At 39.7% G+C, this 24,351-nt stretch overlaps 1 protein-coding gene across 1 annotated transcript; it reads left to right on the top strand.

The window, feature by feature from the left end:
* Positions 1–7,813: 7,813 nt before the first annotated feature.
* On the top strand, positions 7,814–23,560 carry LOC100059994 (HLA class I histocompatibility antigen, alpha chain G). Its single transcript, XM_070244391.1, has 11 exons — positions 7,814–8,382; positions 8,690–8,959; positions 9,211–9,486; positions 9,883–10,158; positions 10,290–10,483; positions 17,385–17,405; positions 20,311–20,331; positions 21,257–21,283; positions 21,752–21,778; positions 22,355–22,381; positions 22,541–23,560. The coding sequence occupies exons 1-11, from the start codon at positions 8,316–8,318 to the stop codon at positions 22,541–22,543; spliced, it is 1,209 nt and encodes a 402-aa protein (XP_070100492.1). The 5' UTR covers positions 7,814–8,315; the 3' UTR covers positions 22,544–23,560.
* Positions 23,561–24,351: the final 791 nt, after the last annotated feature.

Here is a 24,351-nt window from a genome sequence, read left to right as displayed (position 1 = left end):
CTATAACAAGCAGGAAAAAAAAGAAAGACCAAAGAAATCAAACATAGTACTAAAGATAGCCATCAAACCACAAGTGAAGAGAGCAAGAGAAAAAGAAAGGAACTGAGAAGAACTACTAAAACACCCCAAAAAAAGAAAAAGTGACAAAATGGCAATAAATAGCTATTTATCAATAGCTACTTTAAATGTCAATGGATTAAATGCTCCAATCAAATGCCACAGGGTGGCCAACTGGATAAAAAACAAGATCCATGTATACGCTGCATACAAGAGACACACTTCAGACCTACAGACACTCACAAACTGAAAGTGAAAGGATGGAAAAAGATATTCCATGCAAATGGCACAGAAAAGAAAGCAGGGGTAGCAATACTTATGTCAGAGAAAATAGACTTTAAATCAAAAACTGTAATAAGAGACAAAGACGAGCACTACATAATGATAAAGGGAACAATCCAACAAGAAAATATAACACTTGTAAATATCTACGGACCCAACATAGGAGCACCTAAATATATAAAGCCATTATTAACAGACATAAGAAGAGAAATAGTAACACAATAATAGTAGGGGACTTTAACACTCCACTTACACCAATGGATAAATCATCCAAACAGAAGATCAATAAGGAAACACTCCCCTTAAAGGACACATTAGACCAGATGGACTTAGTAGATATATACACAACATTCCATCCCAAAACCACAGAATACACATTCTTTTCAAATGCACATGGAACATTCTCCAGGATTGATCACATATTAGGCCACAAAACAAGCCTCAATAAATTTAAGAAGATCAAAATAATACCATGCATCTTTTCTGACCACAAAGGTATGAAACTGGAAAGCAACTACAGAAAGAAAACCAGAGAAGCCACAAAAATGTGGAGATTGAAAAAAATGCTACTGAACAATGATTGGGTCACTGAAGAAATCAAAGAAGAAACCAAAAAATTCCTGGTGACAAATGAAAATGAAAACATGACATGCCAAAATCTGTGGGATACAGCAAAAGCAGTTCTGTGAGGGAAGTTTATAGCAATTCAGGCCTACCTCAACAAAGAAGAAAAATACCAAATAGACAATCTAAAAGTGCACCTAAAGCTACCAGGAAAAGAACAACAAACAAAGCCCAAAATCATCAGAAGGAAGGAAATCCTAAAAATCAGAGCAGAAATAAACGAAATAGAGACTGAAAAAACAATAGGAAAAATTAATGAAACCAAGAGCTGGTTCTTCGAAAAGATCAACAAAATTGACAAACCCTTAGCTAGATGCACCAAGAAAAAAAGAGAGAAGGCTCAAATAAATAAAATCATAAACGAAAGAGGAGAGATTACAACAGACACCTCAGAAATACAAAAGGTAATAAGAGAATACTATGAAAAGCCATACGCCAACAAATTTGATTCTCTAGAAGAAATGGATAAATTCTTAGAAACATACAACCTTCCAAAACTGAACCAAGAAGATGTAGAAAATTTGAATAGACCGATCACCAGTAAGGAGATTGAAACAGCAATTAAAAACCTCCCAAAAAATAAAAGTCCAGGACCAGATGGCTTCCCTGGTGAATTCTACCAAACATTCAAAGAAGACTTAATACCTACCCTTCTCAAACTCTCCCAAAAAATTCAAGAGGAGGGGAGGCTTCCTAACTCCTTCTACGAAGCAAACATTATCCTGATACCAAAACCAGACAAGGACAACACAAAGAAAGAAATTTACAGGCCAATATCACTGATGAACATCGATGCAATAATCCTCAACAAAATACTAGCAAATCGAATACAACAATACATTAAAAAGATCATACATCATGATCAAGTGGGTTTCATTCTGGGGATGCAGGGATGGTTCAACATCCACAAATCTATCAACGTGATACACCACATTAACAAAATGAAGAATAAAAATCACACGATCATCTCAATAGACGCAGAGAAAGCATTTGACAAGATACAGCATCCGATTATGATAAAAACTCTAAATAAAATGGGTATAGAAGGAAAATACCTCAACATAATAAAGGCCATATATGACAAACCCACAGCAAATATCATTCTCAATGGAGAAAAACTGAAAGCTATCCCTCTAAGAACAGGAACCAGACAAGGATGCCCGCTGTCACCACTCTTATTTAACATAGTATTGGAAGTCCTAGCCGGAGCAATCAGGCAAGAAAAAGAAATAAAAGGGATCCACATTGGAAAAGAAGAAGTGAAACTGTCACTCTTTGCAGATGACATGATTTTATATCTAGAAAACCCTAAAGAGTCCACTAAAAAACTTTTAGAAATAAATACAGTCAAGGAATACAGACAAGTTGCGGGATACAAAATCAATGTACAAAAATCAGTTGCATTTCTATACACTAGCAATGAAGTAGCAGAAAGAGAAATTAAGAATACAATCCCATTTACAATTACAACAAAAAGAATAAAATACCTAGGAATAAACTTAACCAAAGAGGTGAAAGATCTGTACACCAAAAACTATAAAACATTGTTGAAAGATATTGAAGACACAAAGAAATGGAAAGATATTCCGTGCTCTTGGATTGGAAGAATTAACATTGTTAAAATGTCCATACTTCCTAAAGCAATCCATAGATTCGACACAATCCCTATCAAAGTTCCAACAACAGTTTTTACAGAAATAGAACAAAGAATCCTAAAATTTATATGGAACAACAAAAGACCCCAAATAGCCAAAGGATTCCTGAGAAAAAAGAACAAAGCTGGAGGTATCACACTCCCTGATTTCAAATTATACTACAAAGCCATAGTAACCAAAACAGCATGGTACTGGCACAAAAACAGACACACAGATCAATGGAAAAAAATTGAGAGCCCAGAAGTAAACCCACACATTTATGGATAGCTAATATTCGACAAGGGAGCCAAGAGCATACGATGGAGAAAGGAGAGTCTCTTCAATAAATGGTGTTGGGAAAACTGGACAGCCACATGCAAAAGAATGAAAGTAGACCATTCCCTTACACCATGCACAAAAATCAACTCAAAATGGATTAAAGACTTGAATGTGAGGCCCGAAACCATGAGACTTCTAGAAGAAAACATAGGCAGTACGCTCTATGACATTGGTCTGAGCAGCATATTTTCAAGTCCCATGTCTGACCGGGAAAGGGAAACAAAAGCAAAAATGAACAAATGGGACTACATCAAACTAAAAAGCTTCTTTACAGCAAAGGAAACCATCAACAAAACGAAAACACAACCTAACAATTGGGAGAAGATATTTGCAAACCACATATCAGATAAGGGGTTAATATCCAAAATATACAAAGAACTCATACAGCTCAAGAACAAAAAAACCAACAATCCAATTAGAAAATGGGCAAAAGATCTGAACAGAGATTTATCCAAAGAAAATATACAGATGGCCAACAGGCATATGAAAAGATGCTCCACATCATTAGCTATCAGGGAAATGCAAGTCAAAACTACAATGAGGTATCACCTCACTTGGTCAGAACGGCTATAATTAACAAGACAGGAAACAACAAATGTTGGAGAGGGTGTGGAGAGAAGGTGTGTCTTCACTGCTGGTGGCAGTGCAAACTGGTGCAGCCACTATGGAAAGCAGTTTGGAGTATCCTCAGAAAATTAAGGATAGATCTACCATATGAACCAGCTATTCCACTGCTGGGTATTTATCCAAAGAACTTGAAAACACAAAGGCATAAAGATACTTGCACCCCTATGTTCATTGCAGCATTATACACAATAGCCGAGACTTGGAAGCAACCTAGGTGCCCATCAAGGGACGAATGGATAAAGAAGATGTCGTATTTATACACTATGGACTACTACTCAGCCATAAGAAATGACGAAATCCGGCCATTTGTGACAACGTGGATGGACCTTGAGGGTATTATGCTGAGTGAAATAAGTCAGAGGGAGAAAGTCAAATACCATATGATCTCACTCAAAAGTAGAAGATAAAAACGACAAAAAAACCCCACAAACCACATAGCATTGGAGATTGAACTGGTGGTTACCATTGGGGAAGGGGGGAGGGCAAAAGGGGTGATTAGGGTCACATGTGAGGGGGTGCACTACAATTAGTGTTCGGGTGGTGAACATGATGTGATGTATACAGAATTCGAAATATGATCTACATCCAAAAAAAATAAAAATTAAAAATTATAAAAAAAGAAAAGAAAAAAGTAAAGAAGCTATCAAAGTTCCTTGCAAAGATCATTAGAGAACTACCACATCGGAGCAAAATCACAACCAATGTTATGAGCCATGTGAGAGACAGGGCTGGGATGCCATAAATAATGCAATGGCTAGAAATAGGTCATTTGATCTTTTGCTCACTGGCATCTCTAAGATTTTCTAGTATACAACGTTTAATCTGATGTGCAAGGTAATTCTATCTTTAGAAGGATTTGATGTGTTACTTACATTTAACCTTACATAGAACTTAATTAACTACTTTTACAGAAGTGGAAAGCACATTGTTGATCAATATAAAGTAAACTGGAAAACCTTATAAAGGGATAACCAGTTACAGAATAGAAAGTGTGAATGGAAAACACAATAGAGCTGCTTTTAAAAAACGTTAGAGGCACATATTAACGGTGCTTTTTAGAATCACGGTGTCCAAATCACTTCTATCAAATCTCATCCCAAAACACAGTGAAAGATGTTAAATTTATTATAAAGTGCCAAATGAATAGCGAGTTTTGGGAAAACTTTGTTTCTAGATTGGAGTTAACCTTTTCTGCCTACTGCATCTCACCAAAATTGTCATGATGCTAAGCTAGGTGTATAGACTGAGGTATGAGATTCACATTTTTCTAACTGAAAAGCAATTTCACTACACAAATATTTTTGAAGATGATGCTGAATAAGAAAATTTGCATTTTAGCCAATAGTTTTGACATTCTTAAGAAACTAAATTTGAAACGTCTATGGACAAACAAAGATAGTTATTATTTTAAAGGCATTATCATGGCACCCAGGTCTTGGGACTATTTGATCTAGCTTCTATATGTTCTCAACTTTGTTGCAACTTATTGAAGGGAACATTATTATTAAAGGCAATTGCAAGAAAAACTTGCAAATATTATTGTATCTCCTTTCTCTGTCTCATAATTTTAACCATTACTTTCCAAAAGAGAAATGAAAAGCATTAAAGAACAATAATCAGATAAGAGAAGCATTGATTCACAAAATCCTGAAATAATTAACTTTTGTTTTAACATCTATGGAAATACTCTTCCTTCTAGAGGTGGAGGTTAATTTCCTCCTCTTGAGTGTGGTACTTAAGGGTACTGTACTTAATGACTCACTGCTAACTGACAGAGTAAGGCTGATGGAATGGTGTGTGACTCTGGGTCTAGGACCTAAAACACATTGCAACTTCCATCATGGTTGCTCTTTCTCTCTTTAATCACTTGCTTTGGGAGAAGTTGGCTACCTAGTCATTATCCATGTTATGGAAAAGTCCACATGGCTAGGAACTCAGGCCTCCTGGGACCACCCAGGAAGGAAATGAGGCCCCTTCCAACAGCCATATGAGTGAGCCATGTTTCTTCTGAAACCTCCAGCCTCAGTCAAGCCCTCAGATGATACAGCCCTGGATGACAACTTGACTGCAATCTTGAGAGAGGCCATGAGCCAGAAGTGCACAGGTAAACCTCTCCCGGTTTCCTGAACCTGGGAAACTCTGGGAGATAATACACGTGTGTTCTTTGAGCTGCTAAGTTTGGGGTAATGTGTTATGCTGTGGTACATAATTAATACAGTGTCCAGAGAGAATGAATTATTCTACTTTAACTTTCATTTGCTCTAAATTAATTGTAAAATATTAAACATGTGATTTGGTTCTTAGATTTAAGAAAAATTTCCATGGCTAATAGGATATATTTTATTATCATTCACAGCAATCTATTTACTTGAACTTTAATTTCCAATTGTGACTCAATTAAACTCAAAAAGAAGAACCAGACCATGCCAGGCTGATTCCATGACGGTCCACAACCACCACCTGCTAGTTATTTACCTTCCTCCCAGTGATTCAATCAAACACCAATATAGATGTTGCTGTGAAGGGATTTTGCAGATGGATCTAAGGTCTCAAATCAGTTGACTTTAAGACACGGGGATTATCTTGAGTTGGACTGTCTAAAGCAAGTAAACCCAGAATAGGGGTTCTTCCTAAAGAAAGAGATTCAAAGAGTGAGAGGGATTCAATGTGCGGGATTTTCTCCATTGTGGGCTTTGAAAGTGCAGAAGCTACATGGCAAAGAATGCTGGTGGCCACTAAGTGTTGAGAGCAGCCCTCCCTGAGGCTCCTTGTCAACAGTTGTCAAGAAAACAGGGACCTCAGTCTCACAACTGGAAGAAACTGAATTCTGCTAACAATCTCTGTACAAGCTTAGAGGAGGATCCTGAGCTCAAGATGAGAACCCAGCTTTGTGAAACCCTGAACAGAGTACTCAACCACACCATGCCTGGATTTCTGACTAAGGAACTACAAGCAAATAAATGGGTGTTGTTTTGAGCCACTAAGTTGTGATAATTTGTTATGCAGTAATAAAAAACTAATATACAGACTCACTGGGCAACAGATAAGCACATAGTATTTTTTTCTACGGGGATGAATTTATGAACGCATATGTATGCTAGTTGCACAAAATAAAATCTTTCCTAACTTTTTTGTATTTTTCGCTTTATGATTTTTATATAATGCAATTAAATTTTAATACAATCATATTTCACTCATTCATTCAACAATTAATTTAATGCCTACTATGTACCAGGAACAACTTCATATGACGGGCATACAGCTTTGACCTAAATAGCCCAAAGCCCCTGTGCTCATTTGTCTTACATTCTAGAGGCTTCCCAAGAGTGAGACAGAGCCATTGGAGTGTTTTAGTGAAGAAATGACACATCCTGACTCAATTAGCAGCATTACTGACCCCTGTGGGGAGAACAGTCCTTGCGTGGCAGGCAAGGGGTTGGTGCTGGTGCCACAATTCAGGTGTGAGAGGGTGGTGGAGATTAAGTGAAGAAGAGGGGTGAGAGGGACAGAGAGAAGGGCTGGAGGAGCAGGGGTGAGGAGAAGAAGCAGAGGGAAAGAACTCTAAAGCAGTGGAATCCTCAGATTTAAACATATTGTTTTATAGATCTTTAATAAACATATCTACAGAGCCCAGCAGGGTATTCTTTGCATTTGGTATTTCATTCAATCTGTGGGGCTTCCCAAAAACTAATTACCTCCTTATGTTAATCGGTTTAAAAACTAAGTGCCCAATAAAATATGTACACCACTTGATGTGAATAAAATTCATAAAAACAGGCATGCATGAGCATTGGTGAAGGGCATTTTGACTGCATTGAACACTTGCAACTTTGAGGAGATTAACACACAGTAACAAACTGTGCTTCCATGTGCTTCATTGTACTGAGGACATGTCAGGACTCACATGGAGACACTCAGGGCTATGGAATGAAGGGCATTTCAAAATATTAACAACCTGGAGTCACAGTTATACTGTCTGGGAAAGTAAAACTTAGGGGCTTTGTGAGTCTGACTGCAGCGCTGTGTAGACACATTTCTGTAGGAAGGGGCCAAAATCACTTCTTTTACAGATTAGATTCCTGATGTTCAGGGTTTTCAAGATGTGTGTTACCCACTGTAGTTAAACAAAAAGGAAGCTGGTCTCCATGAGAACCTCTGCCTGGTGTTTTCAGGCACAACTCTTCCAGGTTTAAAAAGAAAATCGTTGTCCCTCCCCCTCCATTCCCAGGGCGAGCTCACTCTCTGGCGTCAAGTCCTCTGGGGCTGAGTTTTCTTCTAGAAGAGTCCAGGGGAGAGGTCAGGGGTGGGAGGCAGCGAGTCCATTTCAGGGAGATGGATTCCAGTAAGAGGAGGAAAAGGAGCTGAGCCCAGCCTGGGGTCTCTCCCTGGTTTCCTCAGACAGGCCCTGGGCCAGGATTCAGGGAGACAGTGTCACAAAGAGCTCTCGGTGCAGGAGGAGAGGGGTCAGGGCAGAGTCCCAGGTCCCCGGGTGTGGCAATCAGGGTGTCAGGCCCCAAGGGCAGCGTCTGGCGAGGGTAAGCTCAGTGTTGGGGAGTTCCCATCTCCCTAAGTTTCACTTCTCTCTATCACAACCTGCGTCAGGTTCTCCTGCCTGGATTCTCTTGAAGACGACCCAGTTCTCACTCCCATTGCGTGTCCAGTTTCCAGAGAAGCCAATCGGTGTCACTGCGGTTCCTGGTTATAAACTCCACACTGACCAGCGGGGACTCAGATTTTCCCCAAACACGGAGGATGCGGGCTACGGAGCTGCCGACCTTCCTCCTGTTGCTCGCGGGGACTCTGACCGAGACCTGGGCGGGTGAGTGCGGAGTCGGGAGGAAATGGCCTCTGCGGGGAACGGAGCTAGGGGACTCGGCAGGGGCGGAGGACCCCCGGGGAAGGCGCGTCTTTGAGGATACCTGCCCAGACTCTCCCCCAACTTCGGCTCCACCTCATCCTGACCCCTCCCTTATCCGGCCCCCTCCTCGTCCCATCCCTAAATCCAGGCCCTTTTCTGTCCCACTGCCTCTTTTCCGTCTTCGACCCCCCTTGCCCTCCCCTCCCGGGCCCCGGGTACCCTCTCCGAGAGGAGGGTCAGCCAGGTCTCAGCCCCTCCCCGCCCCCAGGCTCCCACTCCATGAGGTATTTCTACACCGCCGTGTCCCGGCCCGGCCGCGGGGAGCCCCGCTTCATCGCCGCCGGCTACGTGGACGACACGCAGTTCGTGCGGTTCGACAGCGACGCCGAGAGTCCGAGGATGCAGCCGCGGGCGCCATGGGTGGAGCAGGAGGGGCCTGAGTATTGGGAAGAGCAGACACAGATCGCCCAGGAAGCCGCAGAGAATTTCCGAGTGAACCTGAACACCCTGCGCGGCTACTACAACCAAAGCGAGGCCGGTGAGCGACTCGGGCCCAGGTCCAGGCCGCGACCCCCGATCCCCACGGACGGGCCGGGCTCTCCCCGAGTCTCTGGGTCCGAGATTCACCCCGAGGCTGCGGGACCCGCCCCGTCCCTCCACCAGGGTGGAGCCCGCGGGGACTTTTACCCGGTTTCATATTCAGTTTAGGCTTAATCACTGCCTAGTGGTCGGGTCGGTGGCGAGTCTGGTCACGGGGCGTGGCCAAGGCTGACCTCGGGACGGGGTCAGGGTCTCACACCATCCAGCACATGTATGGGTGCGACGTGGGGCCGGACGGGCGCCTCCTCCGCGGGTACACTCACTTCGCCTACGACGGCGCCGATTACATCGCCCTGAACGAGGATCTGCGCTCCTGGACCGCGGCGGACACGGCGGCTCAGATCACCCGGCGCAAGTGGGAGGCGGCTGGTGTGGCGGAGCAGCGCAGGAACTACCTGGAGGGCACGTGCGTGGAGTGGCTCCTCAGATACCTGGAGAACGGGAAGGAGACGCTGCAGCGCGCGGGTACGCCAGACCGCGGGGCCTCCCTGATCTCGCGTGTGGCTGAGGACCTTCTACAAGGAGAGGTGGAACCTGTGGGCAGGGAGACTGAGTCGGCCTGGGTTTTCAGATCTGGTACCAGAGAGTTACTCGCCTAGAGTGCCCACCCTTCTCTCTGGGCAATTAAGGGATGCAGTCTCTCCACGGATGGAGAGGAAAGCTATCTCTGAAATAATTCATGATGGGTTCCCTTTGCCTCTGGCAGTGGCTTTGGAAAGCACTGGGGGCGGTGCGGGGTGGGGCGGGGAGTGGGGGGGTGGGGTGGGGGGGAAGGCTTTCTCTCTCAAGCCTTGTTCTCTGCCCCACAACCAATGTGTTTGATGTCTGACTCCAGTTCAAATTTCTGACCCGTCCTCTCAGAACCCCTAAAGACACATGTGACCCACCACCCCATCTCTGACCATGAGGTCACCCTGAGGTGCTGGGCCCTGGGCTTCCACCCTGCGGAGATCACCCTGACCTGGCAGCGTGATGGAGAGGACCTGACCCAGGACACGGAGCTTGTGGAGACCAGGCCTGCAGGGGACGGGACCTTCCAGAAGTGGGCGGCTGTGGTGGTGCCTTCTGGAGAGGAGCAGAGATACACGTGCCATGTGCAGCACGAGGGGCTGCCTGAGCCCCTCACCCTGCGATGGGGTAAGGAGGGAGCCGTGGGCTCAGAGCCTCTTAGGGAAATCAGGAGCTCTTCTGGAGACCTTCAACAGCGTCAGGGCTGAGGCCTGGGGGTCAGGGCCCTCAACTTCCCTTCCCTTCCCTTCCCTTCCCAGAGCCGCCGCCTCAGGCCGCCATGCCCATCGTTGCTGATTCGGTTCTCCCTAAAATTTGTGTACCTGTGGCAGCTGTGGTAGCTGTGGCCGCTGTGGCAGCTGTGTTCGCAGTGGTAGCTGTGGTAGCTGGCATATTTGCATTTGTGAACTGGAAGAAACGCTCAGGTAGGGTAGGCAGCATATCATTGGATCTTGTTGTTTTATCCATTCAGCCATTCTGTGTTTTGGTTGGAAAATTTAATCCATTTACATTTAAAATAATTATTGATAGGTGAGAACTTAACTATTGTCATTTTTTTAATTGTACTCCAGTTGTTTTTTAGATCCGTTGTTCTTTGTTTTTTATCGTGCTTTTTTGTGTGTTTTGATGTCTTTTTTTATCAGTATGCTTTGACTTTATCATTTTTGTGTAACTGCTATAGGTTTTTCCCTTGTGGTTACCATGAGGCTTACATAAAATATCTTAAAACTGTGACACCTACTTTAAGCTGACAACAATTTAACTTCAATAGAATTCCTAAATGTTACACTTTTACTTCTTCTCCCCCTCATATTTTAGGTTATTGCTGTTACAATTTACATATATTTTACGTTGTGTAACTAATAACAGATTATTGTACTTATGGTTATTTTTACTATGCTTATATTTTTAACTTTGAAATTAGAGTTGTAAGTGAATTATGCACCACTATTACCATATTACAGAGTCTAACTGACTATATATTTGCCATTACCAGTGAGTTTTACACTACTATTTTATGTTATTGTCCTAGGATATTCCTAGAATATTTTTTTTTGTTAAACACTAATATAATCATTGAAGGTTTAATATACTTCTTTTCCTAATGATATTTTTAAGTTATATTTTTGTTTTCAGAGGGAATGGAATTTAGAATATGTCTCCTTAATGTACAGAGCAGGCTTTATATGACTACAGGTACAGATGCAGTTATGGACAGATGGGTGTTGTACTGTATACTTCCTCATCACTTTTTAAGTACCTGTCTCATGCATGCCTGCTTATTTGCATTTTGTTCTGAAAAAAGAAGGCCCAGTGAAGGACAATATCTTGTTAGTGTTTATCCCAGTAGATTTTCTACTTCCTCTCATTGTATCATTTCCTATCTTAATTCCTTTTGCACTAAGAGATGGGAGAATATAAAACAAATCGCCTCTGATTGATGAGATGTCCTTGGAACCATGTGGTTCCAATTCTCAGAAATATGAGTCAGTTTGAACCACAGAGTAAATTATGAGAGGGTTTCAAAGTTTTGTCCCCCTCCTTCCTGACATTGTGCACTCATTTTTAATGAGCTGGTTCTTTATTCCTTTTATTTTTCGTATAAAAGTGACAGGAAAAAGGCAAGGCCAGTTAACGTATTTCACTGTGCACCTAGTCATAGCTCTATCTGTTTCTTGTACTTTAGTCTTCAGCTCTCAATGATCATATTCCTCAACTCCAGCACGCACATATTTTTCATTTTGCTTTCTTATCTTTCTAACTGAAGTTTGCTGTCATCATTTGGTATTCAATTTCCTTGTTTCATTTGTCTTATCACTGCAATCAATATAGACAAATCCTTTCCGTCAAGTGAATTTTATTAAGATTATACCTGTGGAGTTTTGGTATTTTTAACTTTCTGATGTGTAATGTGTACATTTTATACAAGGCTCAGATCATTTGATTTAGAACCCTTTCTCCTGCCACTAAATACTTCATTTCCCTTCCTTCAATGCAGTTTAATCAAGATAAGTTTCGTTTAGGCATGTGTTAAAATAAAACTCACATAAAACAAAGTTATGTATTAAGTGATGGAGGGAAATGTGAATCGAGGCTCACAGGAAACTAACTCTGCATTTTCTCTACAGGTACTGGTTCAATATTCTGTAAATCAAGTGTTTGTGGCTACTTTATACAACATAGTTACCACAATAACAAGAAATGACTATTAATAGTAGCAGTCCAGAACCTACCAAAACTAACAAAAGGAACAATAACAACTTAACTAAATAATGCCAAAAGGGATCAGGAATAGTTTTTATGAGTTAGCCACCACAGCTAATATTTCTAAAATATTTTCTCTTGCAGTAAATTCATTGATTCCCCTAATTTCATTTTTCATAAAATATTCTCTGGACATAAGTGGGCTTTCAGCCACTGTTGATGGATGTGTGTAAGTCAGTGAGTCTGTGTGTGTGTGTGTGTGTGTGAATGTGTGCTGCAACCTGTTAGATTTGATTTTACATTTAAAATTATTAGGGCATTTGAATTTTCTTCATGTTTATTTCCCATGATATTTACATTAATCTTTCCATTTTATTTTACAGAACTGAAAGAATTGGGTAAGACTCCTCTGACAGCCCTTTACACCCATGACAATTTAAGCGGCTGCTGTCTTGGTCTTTAGTGCTCCCTGCCATTTTATCTACATGACATCCATTGGCTCACCTTTCTCCCAGATGTCTACTGTTCCCTCCCACAGACATTTGTTTATGAACTTCTTCTCTGTTACATTCTCTCCACTTCTGTTTTTTGGCCTTTCATTCATTCCCGTTGCTTCTGTTTTCATGCCCTACCAGTCCTTGCCTGCGAACGTTGCTTCTTCCGTCTTCAAGAGACTTGCCGTAGTTGCATTATGATGTGGAGAGATGAAGGGAATTAGGCGGATAGGCATCTGGTTTCCATTCTACAAATATTTTCTGGAAAATGACCATTAAGCTAGGACCTCTGTTATGTACTTGAAGGAGGAGGGCACAGTAAGATGCCTTCAGTTTTACCCCAAACCTTAAGAAATGGGAGAACAGTCCTACCTTGCTGAATGAGGTTTCTCCCTCCATTGTCCTTTGAAAGACTGTAAATTCTGTCATCTCTTATTGGTCAAGTGTGAACTTGAGGCTCACTTTCCACTGTCCTTGAACATCTTATCCAAGTGCTCCAAAGTATAGGAATATGTTACATAATTTTTCCTTTCTTTTTCCTTTGCAACCATAGTAACTGTCGTTTAAACTTCTGCGCTTTTACCAACACAATTATTAATTCTGGGAACGGCAATCCCTTTTAAATGTTTATAAAAGATCTGTATATACTAAGGAAATTTCGTTGATAATATGTCTCAATTCACAATATTTTCAGCCGTTTTCTAGGACATTTCCAACGAGTTTTTCATAAAACCTTAATACAGGATTAAAACGTTTAACATCATCCTTTCTTAAACATTTTTCAATGATTTTTTTTCAGAGGAAATGGATTTTAGAAGTGTATCTGCTAGAGATACAGTTTGGGGACAGATGGACGCTTTTACTGTTGGCTTCCTCATCTGTCTTAAGCACCTGTCTTGTGGACTGGTGTGTGTTTGCCCTATATTTTCAAAGGGAAGAAGGCTCAATGCAAGACTGAAGACGGACATTGTTTATCCCAAAAAAGGTCATCTCAACCTCCTCTCAGGGTTTCATATTCTGTTTAGTTACTTTTGCACCAACGAGTCTGTACAAGTAAAACAACATGGCCTGTGATTGGTGAGGTTGCTTTTGGAATTATCTGGTTCCAATTCTGGGAAATATTAGTCAGTTTCAACCATAGAGAAAACTATGGAAGTGTTTCACATTTTTATCTTTGCTCACTGACATGTGCCTTCGTTTTGAATTAATTTGTCTTTTCTTCCTTTTATTTTCCAGTTAAGAGTGAACAGGAAAAAGGCAAGTCCCATTCACATATTTCGCTGTTTGACTAGTGCTTCTTTCATCTGTTTCTTGTACGCTTGTCTTCAACTATTAAGGATCATCGTTCTCAACTCCAGTATACATACTACCTGTTTACGTGATTTGTCTCATTACCTTATCTTTCTACCCAAGCTTGCTGTTTTGCTTTTTAATTCTCTTTCCCTTATTATTACTGCTCTGAATTGTCCTGCCACTCCAATATTGTAGACAGATGCTTTTTGTCAAGTATAATTTTATTAATCACATACCTCTGATATTTTGGCATTCTCAAAGTGGTTCAAGTGTAAGTTTTGTCTAAGTGAACTCACGTCTTTTGATTTACAACCCCCTTCGTTGCCATTTCATACTTTACTTCCCTTCCTTTCATGTGATAAGCTTCATCCAGGCGTGAGTTAAAACAGAAACTCATATAGAATAAGGTTATGTATTAAGTGATTGAGGGAAATGTTGTAAATAGAAGCTCCCAGGAATCTAACTCTGCATTTTCACCACAGGCAGTGGTTCAGTGTTCTGGAACTCAGTGTTTGTGGCTACTTTATACAACATAGTTAGCACAATAACAAGGAATGAATATTAATAGTAGCAGTCCAGAGCCTACCAAAACTAACAAAAGGAACAATAACAACTCAAATAAATAATGCCAAAAGGGATCAAGAATAATTTTTATGAGGTAGCCACCACAACTAATGTTTCTAGAATATTTTCTCTTAAGTAAATTCATTCTGTTTCCCCTATTTTCATTTTGTAGAATATTCTCTGGACAAAAGTAGACTTTCAGCCACTCTTGATGCATGTGTGTCAATGATTGAGTCTGTGTTTGTGTGTGTGTGTGTGAGTGTGTGTGTCCAATTCTAGAACCTGTTAGGTTTGATTTTACATTTAAAACTTTTAGTGCATTTGAATTTTCTTTATGTTTGTTTCCCATGATATTTACATTGATCTTTCCATTTTATTTTGCAGAACTGAAAGAATCAGGTAAGACTCCTCTGACAACCCTTTACTCCCATAACCATTTCAGTGGCTGCTGTCTTGGTCTTTAGTGCTCCCTGCCATTTCACCTACATGACATCCATTGGCTCACCTTTCTCCCAGATGTCTACTCTTCCCTCCCACAGACTTTTGTTTATGAACTTCTTCCCTGTTACATTCTCTGCACTTCTGTTTTTTGGCCTTTCATTCATTCCCGTTGCTTCTGTTTTCATGCCCTACCAGTCCTTGCCTGTGAACGTTGCTTCCGTCTTCAAGAGACTTGCCGTAGTTGTATTATGATGTTGGAGAGATGAAGGGAATTAGGCTGATAGGCATCTGGTTTCCATTCTACAAATATTTTCTGGAAAATGACCATTAAGCTAGGACCTCTGTTATGTACTTGAAGGAGGAGGGCACAGTAAGATGCCTTCAGTTTTACCCCAAACCTTAAGAAATGGGAGAACAGTCCTACCTTGCTGAATGAGCTTTCTCCCTCCATTGTCCTTTGAAAGACTGTAAATTCTGTCGTCTCTTATTGGTCAAGTGTGAACTTGAGGCTCACTTTCCACTCTCCTTGAACGTATCACCCAAGTGCTCCAAGGTATACGGATATGTTACATAATTTTTCCTTTCTTTTTCCTTTCCAACCATAGTAAGCGTCGTTTAAACTTCTGCGCTTTTACCAACACAATTATTAATTCTGGGAACGGCAATCCCTTTTAAATGTTTATAAAAGATCTGTATATACTAAGGAAATTTCATTGATAATGTGTCTCAATTCACAATATTTTCAGCCGGTTTCTAGGACATTTCCAACGAGTTTTTCATAAAACCTTAATACAGGATTAAAACGTTTAACATCATCCTTTCTTAAACATTTTTCAATGATTTTTTTTTTTCAGAGGAAATGGATTTTACAAGTGTATCTGCTAGAGATACAGTCTGGGGACAGATGGACGCTTTTACTGTTGGCTTCCTCATCTGTCTTGAGCACCTGTCTTGTGGACTGGTGTGTGTTTGCCCTATATTTTCAAAGGGAAGAAGGCTCAATGCAAGACCAATGCCGGACGTTGTTTATCCCAAAAAAGGTCATCTCAACCTCCTCTCGGGATGTTTATTTAGTTCCTTTTGTATTTAGTTTTCTATTCAGTTCCTTTTCTATTTTTTTCTATTTAGTTACATTTGCACCAGGGAGTGTGTAGAACATGAACAACAATACCTGTGGTTGGTCAGGGTGCTTTTGGCATCTTCTGGTTCCAGTTCTGAGAAATATTGGTCACTTTGAACCATACGGAAAACTAGGGAAGTGTTTCAAGTTTTTTTCTTTGCTCACTGACACGTGCCTTCATTTCGAATTAATTGGTCCTTTCTTCCTTTTGTTTTACAGATGAGAGTGAACAGGAAAGAGGCACGTTCCATTCACATATTTCACTATTTACCTAGTGATGGTTTCATCTGTTTCTTGTACGCTTGTCTTCAACTATTAAGGATCATTGTTCTCAGCTCTGATATACATACCTGTTTATGTGATTTGTCTCATTCCCTTGTCTTTCTAACTGAGCTTGCCATTTCCTCTTTGCTTCACTTCCCCTTATTATTACTGCTCTGAGTTGTCCTGCCACTTCAATATTGTAGATGGATGCTTTTTGTCAAGTATGATTTTATTAATCATATACCTCTGAATTTTGGCATTTTCAAAGTGGCTCATGTGTGAGTTTTGTCTAAGATAACTCAAATCTTTTGATTTAGAACCCCCTTTGTTGCCATTTCATACTTTACTTCCTTTCCTTTCATGTGATTTACTTAAGATAAGCTTCATCCAGGCATGAGTTAAAACAGAAACTCATATAAAATAAGGTGATGTGTTCAACAGATTGAGGCAAATGTAAATACAGGCACCCGGAAAACTAACCCTGCATTTCCTCTACAAGCCGTGGTTCCGTATTCTGTAAGTCAGTGTTTGTGGCTACTTCATACAAAGAAGATACCACAGTAATGGGACACGACTGCCAATAGTTAGGGGCAGTCAAAAGCCTACCAAAACTAAGGAAATAAGTAATAAAAGCTTAAATAAAGTCAAAATGGATCAAGAATATTTTTTTATGAGGTAACCATCACAACTGATATTTCTGAAATGTTTTCTCTTGCAGTAAATTCATTCTGTCTCCCCATCTTCATTACTCGTAAAAAATTCTCTGGACAAAAGTGGGCTTTCAGTTGCTGTTGATGCATGCATGTGACTGAGTGTATGTGTGTGTGCGCATGCGCGTATGTGTGTGTGTGTCTGTCTGTCTGTTTCTGCATCCTGATAAGTTTGAATTTACATTTAAAGTTTTAATACATTTGAATTTTCTTCACGTTTGTTTCCCATGATATTTACATTAATCTTTCCATTTTATTTTTCAGGAGAACTTCAGAATAAATTGGGTAAGACGTCTCTGACAACCCTTTACTCCCATAACCATTCCAGTGGCTGCTGTCTTGGTCTTTAGTGTTCCCTGCTATTTCACCTACATGACATCCATTGGCTCACCTTTCTCCCAGATGTCTACTCTTCCCTCCCACAGACTTTTGTTTATGAACTTCTTCTCTGTTACATTCTCTCCACTTCTGTTTTTCGGCCTTTCATTCATTCCCGTTGCTTCTGTTTTCATGCCCTACCAGTCCTTGCCTGCGAACGTTGCTTCTTCCGTCTTCAAGAGACTTGCCGTAGTTGTATTATGATGTTGGAGAGATGAAGGGAATTAGGCTGATAGGCATCTGGTTTCCATTCTACAAATATTTTCTGGAAAATGACCATTAAGCTAGGACCTCTGTTATGTACTTGAAGGAGGAGGGCACAGTAAGATGCCTTCAGTTTTACCCCAAACCTTAAGAAATGGGAGAACAGTCCTACCTTGCTGAATGAGGTTTCTCCCTCCGTTGTCCTTTGAAAGACTGTAAATTCTGTCGTCTCTTATTGGCCAAGTGTGAACTTGAGGCTCACTTTCCACTGTCCTTGAACTTATCACCCTAGTTCTCCAAGGTATATGAATATGTTACATAATTTTTCCTGTTTTTTTTTTCCTTTGCAACCATAGTAAGTGTCGTTTAAACTTCTGCGCTTTTACCAACACAATTATTAATTCTGAGAACGGCAATGTGTTTTACATGTTTGGTAAAACTAGACAGCCCCATGAAAAAGAGTGAAAGTAGACCATTATCTTACACCATACCCCAAAATCAACTCAAAATGGATTAAAGACTTGAATATAAGACCTGAAACTATAACCCTTCTGCAAGAAAATATAGGCAGTACACTCTTTGACATCAGTCTTAGTAGTATCTTTTTGAATACCATGCCTGCCCCAGCAAGGGAAACAAAAGAAAAAAATTAACAAATGGGACTACATCAGGCTAGTGTGTGGCAAAGGAAACCATCAACAAAATGAAAAGATAGCCTAACAATTGGGAGAACGTTTTTGCAGATCATATCTGATAAGGAGTTAATTTCCAAAATTTATGAAGAACTCATACAACTCAACACCAACAACAAAACAACCCAATTAAAAATTGGCAAATGATCTAAACAGACATTGTTCAAAATAAGATATAAATGGCCAACAGGCACATGAAAATGTGTTCTATGTCACTATCAGGGAAATGAAAATCAAAACAACAATGAAACACCCGTCAGAATGGCTGTAACTAAAAGGATAAGAAATAACAAGTGTTGGAGCAGATGTGGAGAAAAAGGAACACTCATACACTGCTGGTGGGAATGTACACTTTGTGAACACCATGGAAAACAGTATAGAGGTTCCTCAAAAAATTAAGAATAGAATTACCATATGATCCAGCTATGCCACTTCTGGGTATTTATACAAAGAACATGAAAACATGCTCTTTTTGTCTAATTCAAGAAGACATTTGCACCCCTGTGTTCATTGCTGCATTATTCACAATAGCCAAGACTTGGAAGCAACCTAAGTACTCATCAGTGGATGAATGGGAAAAGAAGATGTGGTATATATATATATACAACAGAATACTATTCAATCATAAAAAAGATGAAATCTTGCCATTACAACAAAATGGAAGGACCTTGAGCATATTATGTATGCTAAATGAAATGTCAGACAGAGACAGCCCAGTACTGTATGACTTCACTTGTTTGTGGAAGATAGAAAACAGCACCAACTCCAACTAACAAATACATAGATATAGAGATTAGGTTGGTGGTTACCAGAGGAGAAGAGGGGGAGTGGGTGCTTGAAAGGAGTAAAAGGGCACATGTGTATGGTGATGGATGGTAATTAGTCTTTGGCTGGTGTACATGATATAGTCTGTACAGAAATCAAAATATAATGGTGTTCACCTGAAAAAAAGTGATAAACACTAGAGTTACATCCTGGAAAAGAGAGAAAAATGAGAGTTTAAAGCAGGCTTCTAACATTTAGTAGTAATTCTAGCATTCCTTTATCTCCATTGACTCGTATTTCCCTTCAAGTAAATAAGTTAGTAATCAACATTAATTTTATTCCATTTTATTTCTGTTTGTTTATAAAAGATTGATGTGCTGAGAAATTATGTACTTATGTATGTTAATGGGAATGGAATGAATTTGGTTAGAGCCACATCACTTAATTCTTTGAACAACTTCTGCAGTAAATGATAAGATCAGATAATGCAGGTTAATAAAAACTGATTTTGAAAGTTCTGTCAGTTGAAAACTCAATTAAATTCTATTGTAGTTTTGTTAAAAGCATAGAATTAGAAACCATCAGACTTCAAAAAATATTGTATCTCATCATGATAGTCATTTGCTTTCTTGAGGGTTGTGATGTCTTCTAAAAAGAGTTTCTCAGAACTTAAATATATGTTGACCATTAATTACACAAATTATGTTTCACTTAAAGACATCTAGTGTAATCTGAAATACTCAGAAAGATTTTTGAAATTAAAAATCAATTCCAATAAACTGCTACCAAGATAACATTTGTTATCAAATTATTTTATTAAACATGTATTTTGACCCAAATCTTGAATTATTTATATCCTTAAAACTATTCATAAAAGAAGTATGTATGGGATAAAATTCTATTTGTTATTTCTATCCAAATCTTCACCCTTCTTCTTTTATTCAATCAATTGGGAAAGTTTATTCCCTTTTCTTACTTTTCCAAGATAAAAATCTGCTTCCTTGATATTGTTTCAGGGTGTTTTGATCATTTTTTTTTCCTAATTACATTCATCCTACCAATTTACTGTGCACTGGAAATTTTCTACTCATTTTCGTTTTCTCTGTTGGTTCCCGTGACGTTTACACGAGTTTTTCCGTTTTATTTTTCAGAAAAACTTCAAGAAGAAATGGGTAACTTTTTCCTAACATTCTTTTTCACTGTTGTATTCCTTAGAAATATTTTTCTTGTCCCTTCCTAACTCTTCACTTTACCTCTTCCTGTCTTTCCTCTTCCTTCTTGTGAATTTCAAATCACCTTATCTCTTTTCTTTCTGGCATCCTGGACTCCTGCCATGTTATGTTTCCTTCCCATCATCTTCCTGAGATTTTCTTCATTCTCTTTCTTTTGCTTGCTATATTCTTAGGCTTTTTCTATCTTTCAGATGATTACCATAACTTCATTATAATGTCGGTGAGATGAAGTGGATTAAGCTAAGAAGAATGTGGCTTTCTTCATTCAGCAGAACGCTTCCTTTAACTTGTGTTCTCTAATATGTCCCCTGAGATGGAGTGCCTATTCTTTTGTATATGATATTGTCCTGGTTTTTAAGAGAAGTGTTCAAACTCCAAAACTGCTGAGTGAGATAAGTCCTCCTTTTGCTGACCTTTTAAAGACTTCATATATACTGAGGTGAAGTGTAATTTTGAGACTAGCCAATCCACTTCTCTAGACCATATTCTCTAGTGTTCTAAAGTATATAAATATTTTTGCGTAATTTTGCCTGATTTTTTCTTTCCAACTATAATTACTACTGTTCTTTCATTTTTATTTTAATCCATTCAACTATTAATTCAACAAATTGCTAAACCATTTTTTAGTACCTCACTACAGGAATTATTTAAATCCTCATGTCCTTTCATATAACATTGTACTTTTCAAATTGTGGTGAAGTTTTCAAGTGAAATGGACTTTAGAAATTCCGTTCCTTGCTTTTGAAATGGACATTGGCCAATTTTCAGACACAAATGTTGGCAAATGTATGACTTTAATTGCATGTTTTTTATAATGTTAAGGAAGCCTGTGTTATATATGGGTGTTCTTATATTTTTCTCTCAGATAGGAGGAAGGCCCAATTCAAGTCAGGTGAGTGATGATTGTCTCTCAGAAAGCTCCATTCTTCCGTTTCTCTTAGATTCTGCCCCTGTAGCAGTGGGATAGGATGCAGAAATACAACAGAAATGTCTATAGTAGGCAAAGAAGCGTTTGAAGCATTATCTTTCTGAATTTCAGTAACTTCAATAAATTCTCTCTGATGTGCAAACCACAAATAATTCAGCATTTTCTACCCTCTCCCCTCCTTTCCCTCTTCCTTTCTTTTGTTCCTCCTCGGTCTCTCAGACCTTTTGTTGCTTCTATATTTCTATCAATCCTCCAATTGATCATTTTTATCATCATGTTTGAAAAAATGGAATGTGAGGACATAGGATAAAAAAAGAAGGTCCAAAGGATTTAGAAGAAGAAATGTGACAAAGACAGGGAGAAATGGAAAGGACAATGGAGAAAACAGGAAAGAAGAAAAAGTAAAGGGTTTCCTATTTTTTTCCTTTGCAGTCTGGAGGAACGCACCATTATATGCTGGTGAGTGACATGGACTCTGATGAAGAAAATCCTGTTACAAGGATATTTTAAATGAATACATACTGTGTACAAAACAATATGCTGAAAATCAAGGAAACTCCAAAGAATAATTCCATGAACTCAATAGATCACTCAATATTTTAACAGATAATAATGTATTTAAAACATTAAATTTTAGCCGTTTTATTATTTTTTTAATCTGCATCTCATGTCATGCTTTGAGGATAGATAAGGATTACTACCTGCTATAAAATATAAGGAAACATAGCCAAAAGAAGGTATTTAGTCAAACTGACCATATTCCGTATTTCCTCCCCAACATCCTAAATAGATCATAGACACTTATCCTGGGGAGACACGTATCCTTGGATGAGGAGAGCCTAGGGATGGATCAGGTCTTCAAGTGAGACGTAATTTAGCAGACTGTGAAAAGAGGTGCAACTATATGAAAGAATGTTTTCTTTGGTTGCTATCATTCTTTTATTAAGCCTAAGAAATGTATACTCACATTATTCTGGACATCTCAGCAGCTTTACCTTTCAAATAGTAGGTTCTCATGTTAATTTTTCCTTGCAGACTGGAGGAAAGAAGAGTTTGAAGCTGGTGAGTCTATGAGTATCCAGGAGGGACCGTGCTCCTTGTCGGGTGGTCTCAGGGAAAGATAGGTGGATGTAAGCTGGATCTACCTCATTCTGTGAGGACACCTCTGGCCCAGGCCTAGAGACCTTTCCCAGAAATATGAGGGTCCATTTCTCTTTGCAGTAAATTTGACTCTGGATGCAGCCTCTGCCCATCCTGCCCTCCGCTTGTCTGAAAAAGGGAGACAAGTAGCCTGGCAAGAAAAGCCTCAAGATCTACCCAGCTCCACACAGAGATTTGAGTCCCTACCCTGTGTGCTTGGTCAGCTAAATATCACCTCGGGGAGATGCTACTGGGAGGTGGAGGTTGGAGACACGTGTTCCTGGGACCTGGGAATTTGTAGGGATAACATAATAAGGAAGGGGAGGGTCACAGTGTCCCCACAGAATGGTTTCTGGGCCATCAGGCTCTATGAGGGGGAGTACTGGGCCCTCACCTCCCCAGAAACTCTTCTTACTCTAAGGAAAAAACCCCTTAGTGTGGGGATATTCCTGGATTATGAAGCTGGAGATGTATCTTTCTATAACATGACAGATGGCTCCCACATTTTCACTTTTCCCCAGAACACATTCCATGGTGTCGTAAGACCTCTTTTCAGACTTTGGTCCTCCGACTCAGGCCCGTTGACCATTGTCCAGGTGGAGGAGAACTGACTGATCTTGTAGTTTATATGCCTACCCATCTCCCACTAGCCACAAATTGATTTTTTCTTCCTCCTTACTGGTTCATTCCCAAGATGAAGTTCTGGGACACAGACTGATGACTGCCCCTCATATCAATTCTCCCTTCTTCCTTAGTTATAGACTCCTCCTTCTTATTACTGTGCCCTATGAAAGCCTAGTATGAAGATTAGATTTCCTAGCCTTCCCTACCGAATGTGACTACGTGATGAGCCTGAATTATTCTGTATCACTCATGGGATATGTCCTTAAAGGAAATTGTGGGCCCTTCTTGTTTTCTTTCCTTTTTCCAATGGTTATAATGTGTCATGATGGATGGAACTGGAAGAACATCTCTGACATTGTAATATGACGTGGATGGCAGAGAAGTCAGAACGAGCATGGGTTTTTGACAACTTCATGGAACTACTCTATTGCCTAATTCCTGAATTATTTTTTGTGAGAAATAAACATTTGTCTTTAAGCCATTTATACATTGGATTTTTTGACAGTTATGATTGAATCTAATTATCCCTGATGTGATGCAGCATCCCTTTAAGGACGGCACCAATGGCATGCATAGTTGAATATTCCACTGAAACAGGAGGTGTAAAGTCCTGTACTTGCTTGCTTAGCCACTCCTGCACTCCAGTGTGCCAGTCTCACCAGGGCCTCTCAATATCTCCCGATCCATCAGTCCCTGTCGACTTCACTTCCAGCCCTTTCCTATTTAGATGCCCTGATTAATAATTTTAAATATTCTCTTACTAATAAATGAAAACCCCTGGACTCATTGTCTTTCTTTCACATCTGCTTGGCCAAACTCCAAACACGAATGGATCTACTTATCCATTTCCCATACTGGCATCTTAACACTCTGTAAAAATCCACACATATGAGCAAATTGGTTCCTCTGTAGTCACCTATCACAACTTGGATGCCAGCACCATCTGGTAATCGTCCCATGTGCCTCCTGCCATCTGCAGTTCCTTACTGTTTCACAGTCAATTTCATTAAAAATTACACTTTCTTTAAACTTCAAACTCTGCTCTCACCTTACTCTCAATATATGACCTTGTTCACACTTTGAAACTAATAATGATAATTAGAATAATATTCAGTTATTCTATATAGTTATATTTTACTTACATATACTTTGTTAATATATTACATATACTATATAACTAGTATAAGAATAATTAGAATCCATCAGAAGGGAATTGTCTCACCTTTGTAATAACAAATATAACAAACCTATCTAAATCTCTACCTCTC

This window comes from Equus caballus, chromosome 20 (assembly GCF_041296265.1).
Source record: "Equus caballus isolate H_3958 breed thoroughbred chromosome 20, TB-T2T, whole genome shotgun sequence".
NCBI lineage: Eukaryota > Metazoa > Chordata > Mammalia > Perissodactyla > Equidae > Equus > Equus caballus.
Note: the sequence above shows the minus strand (reverse complement) of the source record. Positions and strands in the feature narration are given on the sequence as shown.

Excerpts from the sequence above, each read along its gene's own strand:
- LOC100059994 (XM_070244391.1), top strand. The coding sequence starts at position 8,316 with ATGCGGGCTACGGAGCTGCCGACCTTCCTCCTGTTGCTCGCGGGGACT. Across the intron at positions 21,284-21,751 it reads GAAGGCCCAATTCAAGTCAG|TCTGGAGGAACGCACCATTA; the intron begins GTGAGTGATGAT and ends TTTCCTTTGCAG. Across the intron at positions 21,779-22,354 it reads GAACGCACCATTATATGCTG|ACTGGAGGAAAGAAGAGTTT; the intron begins GTGAGTGACATG and ends TTTTCCTTGCAG.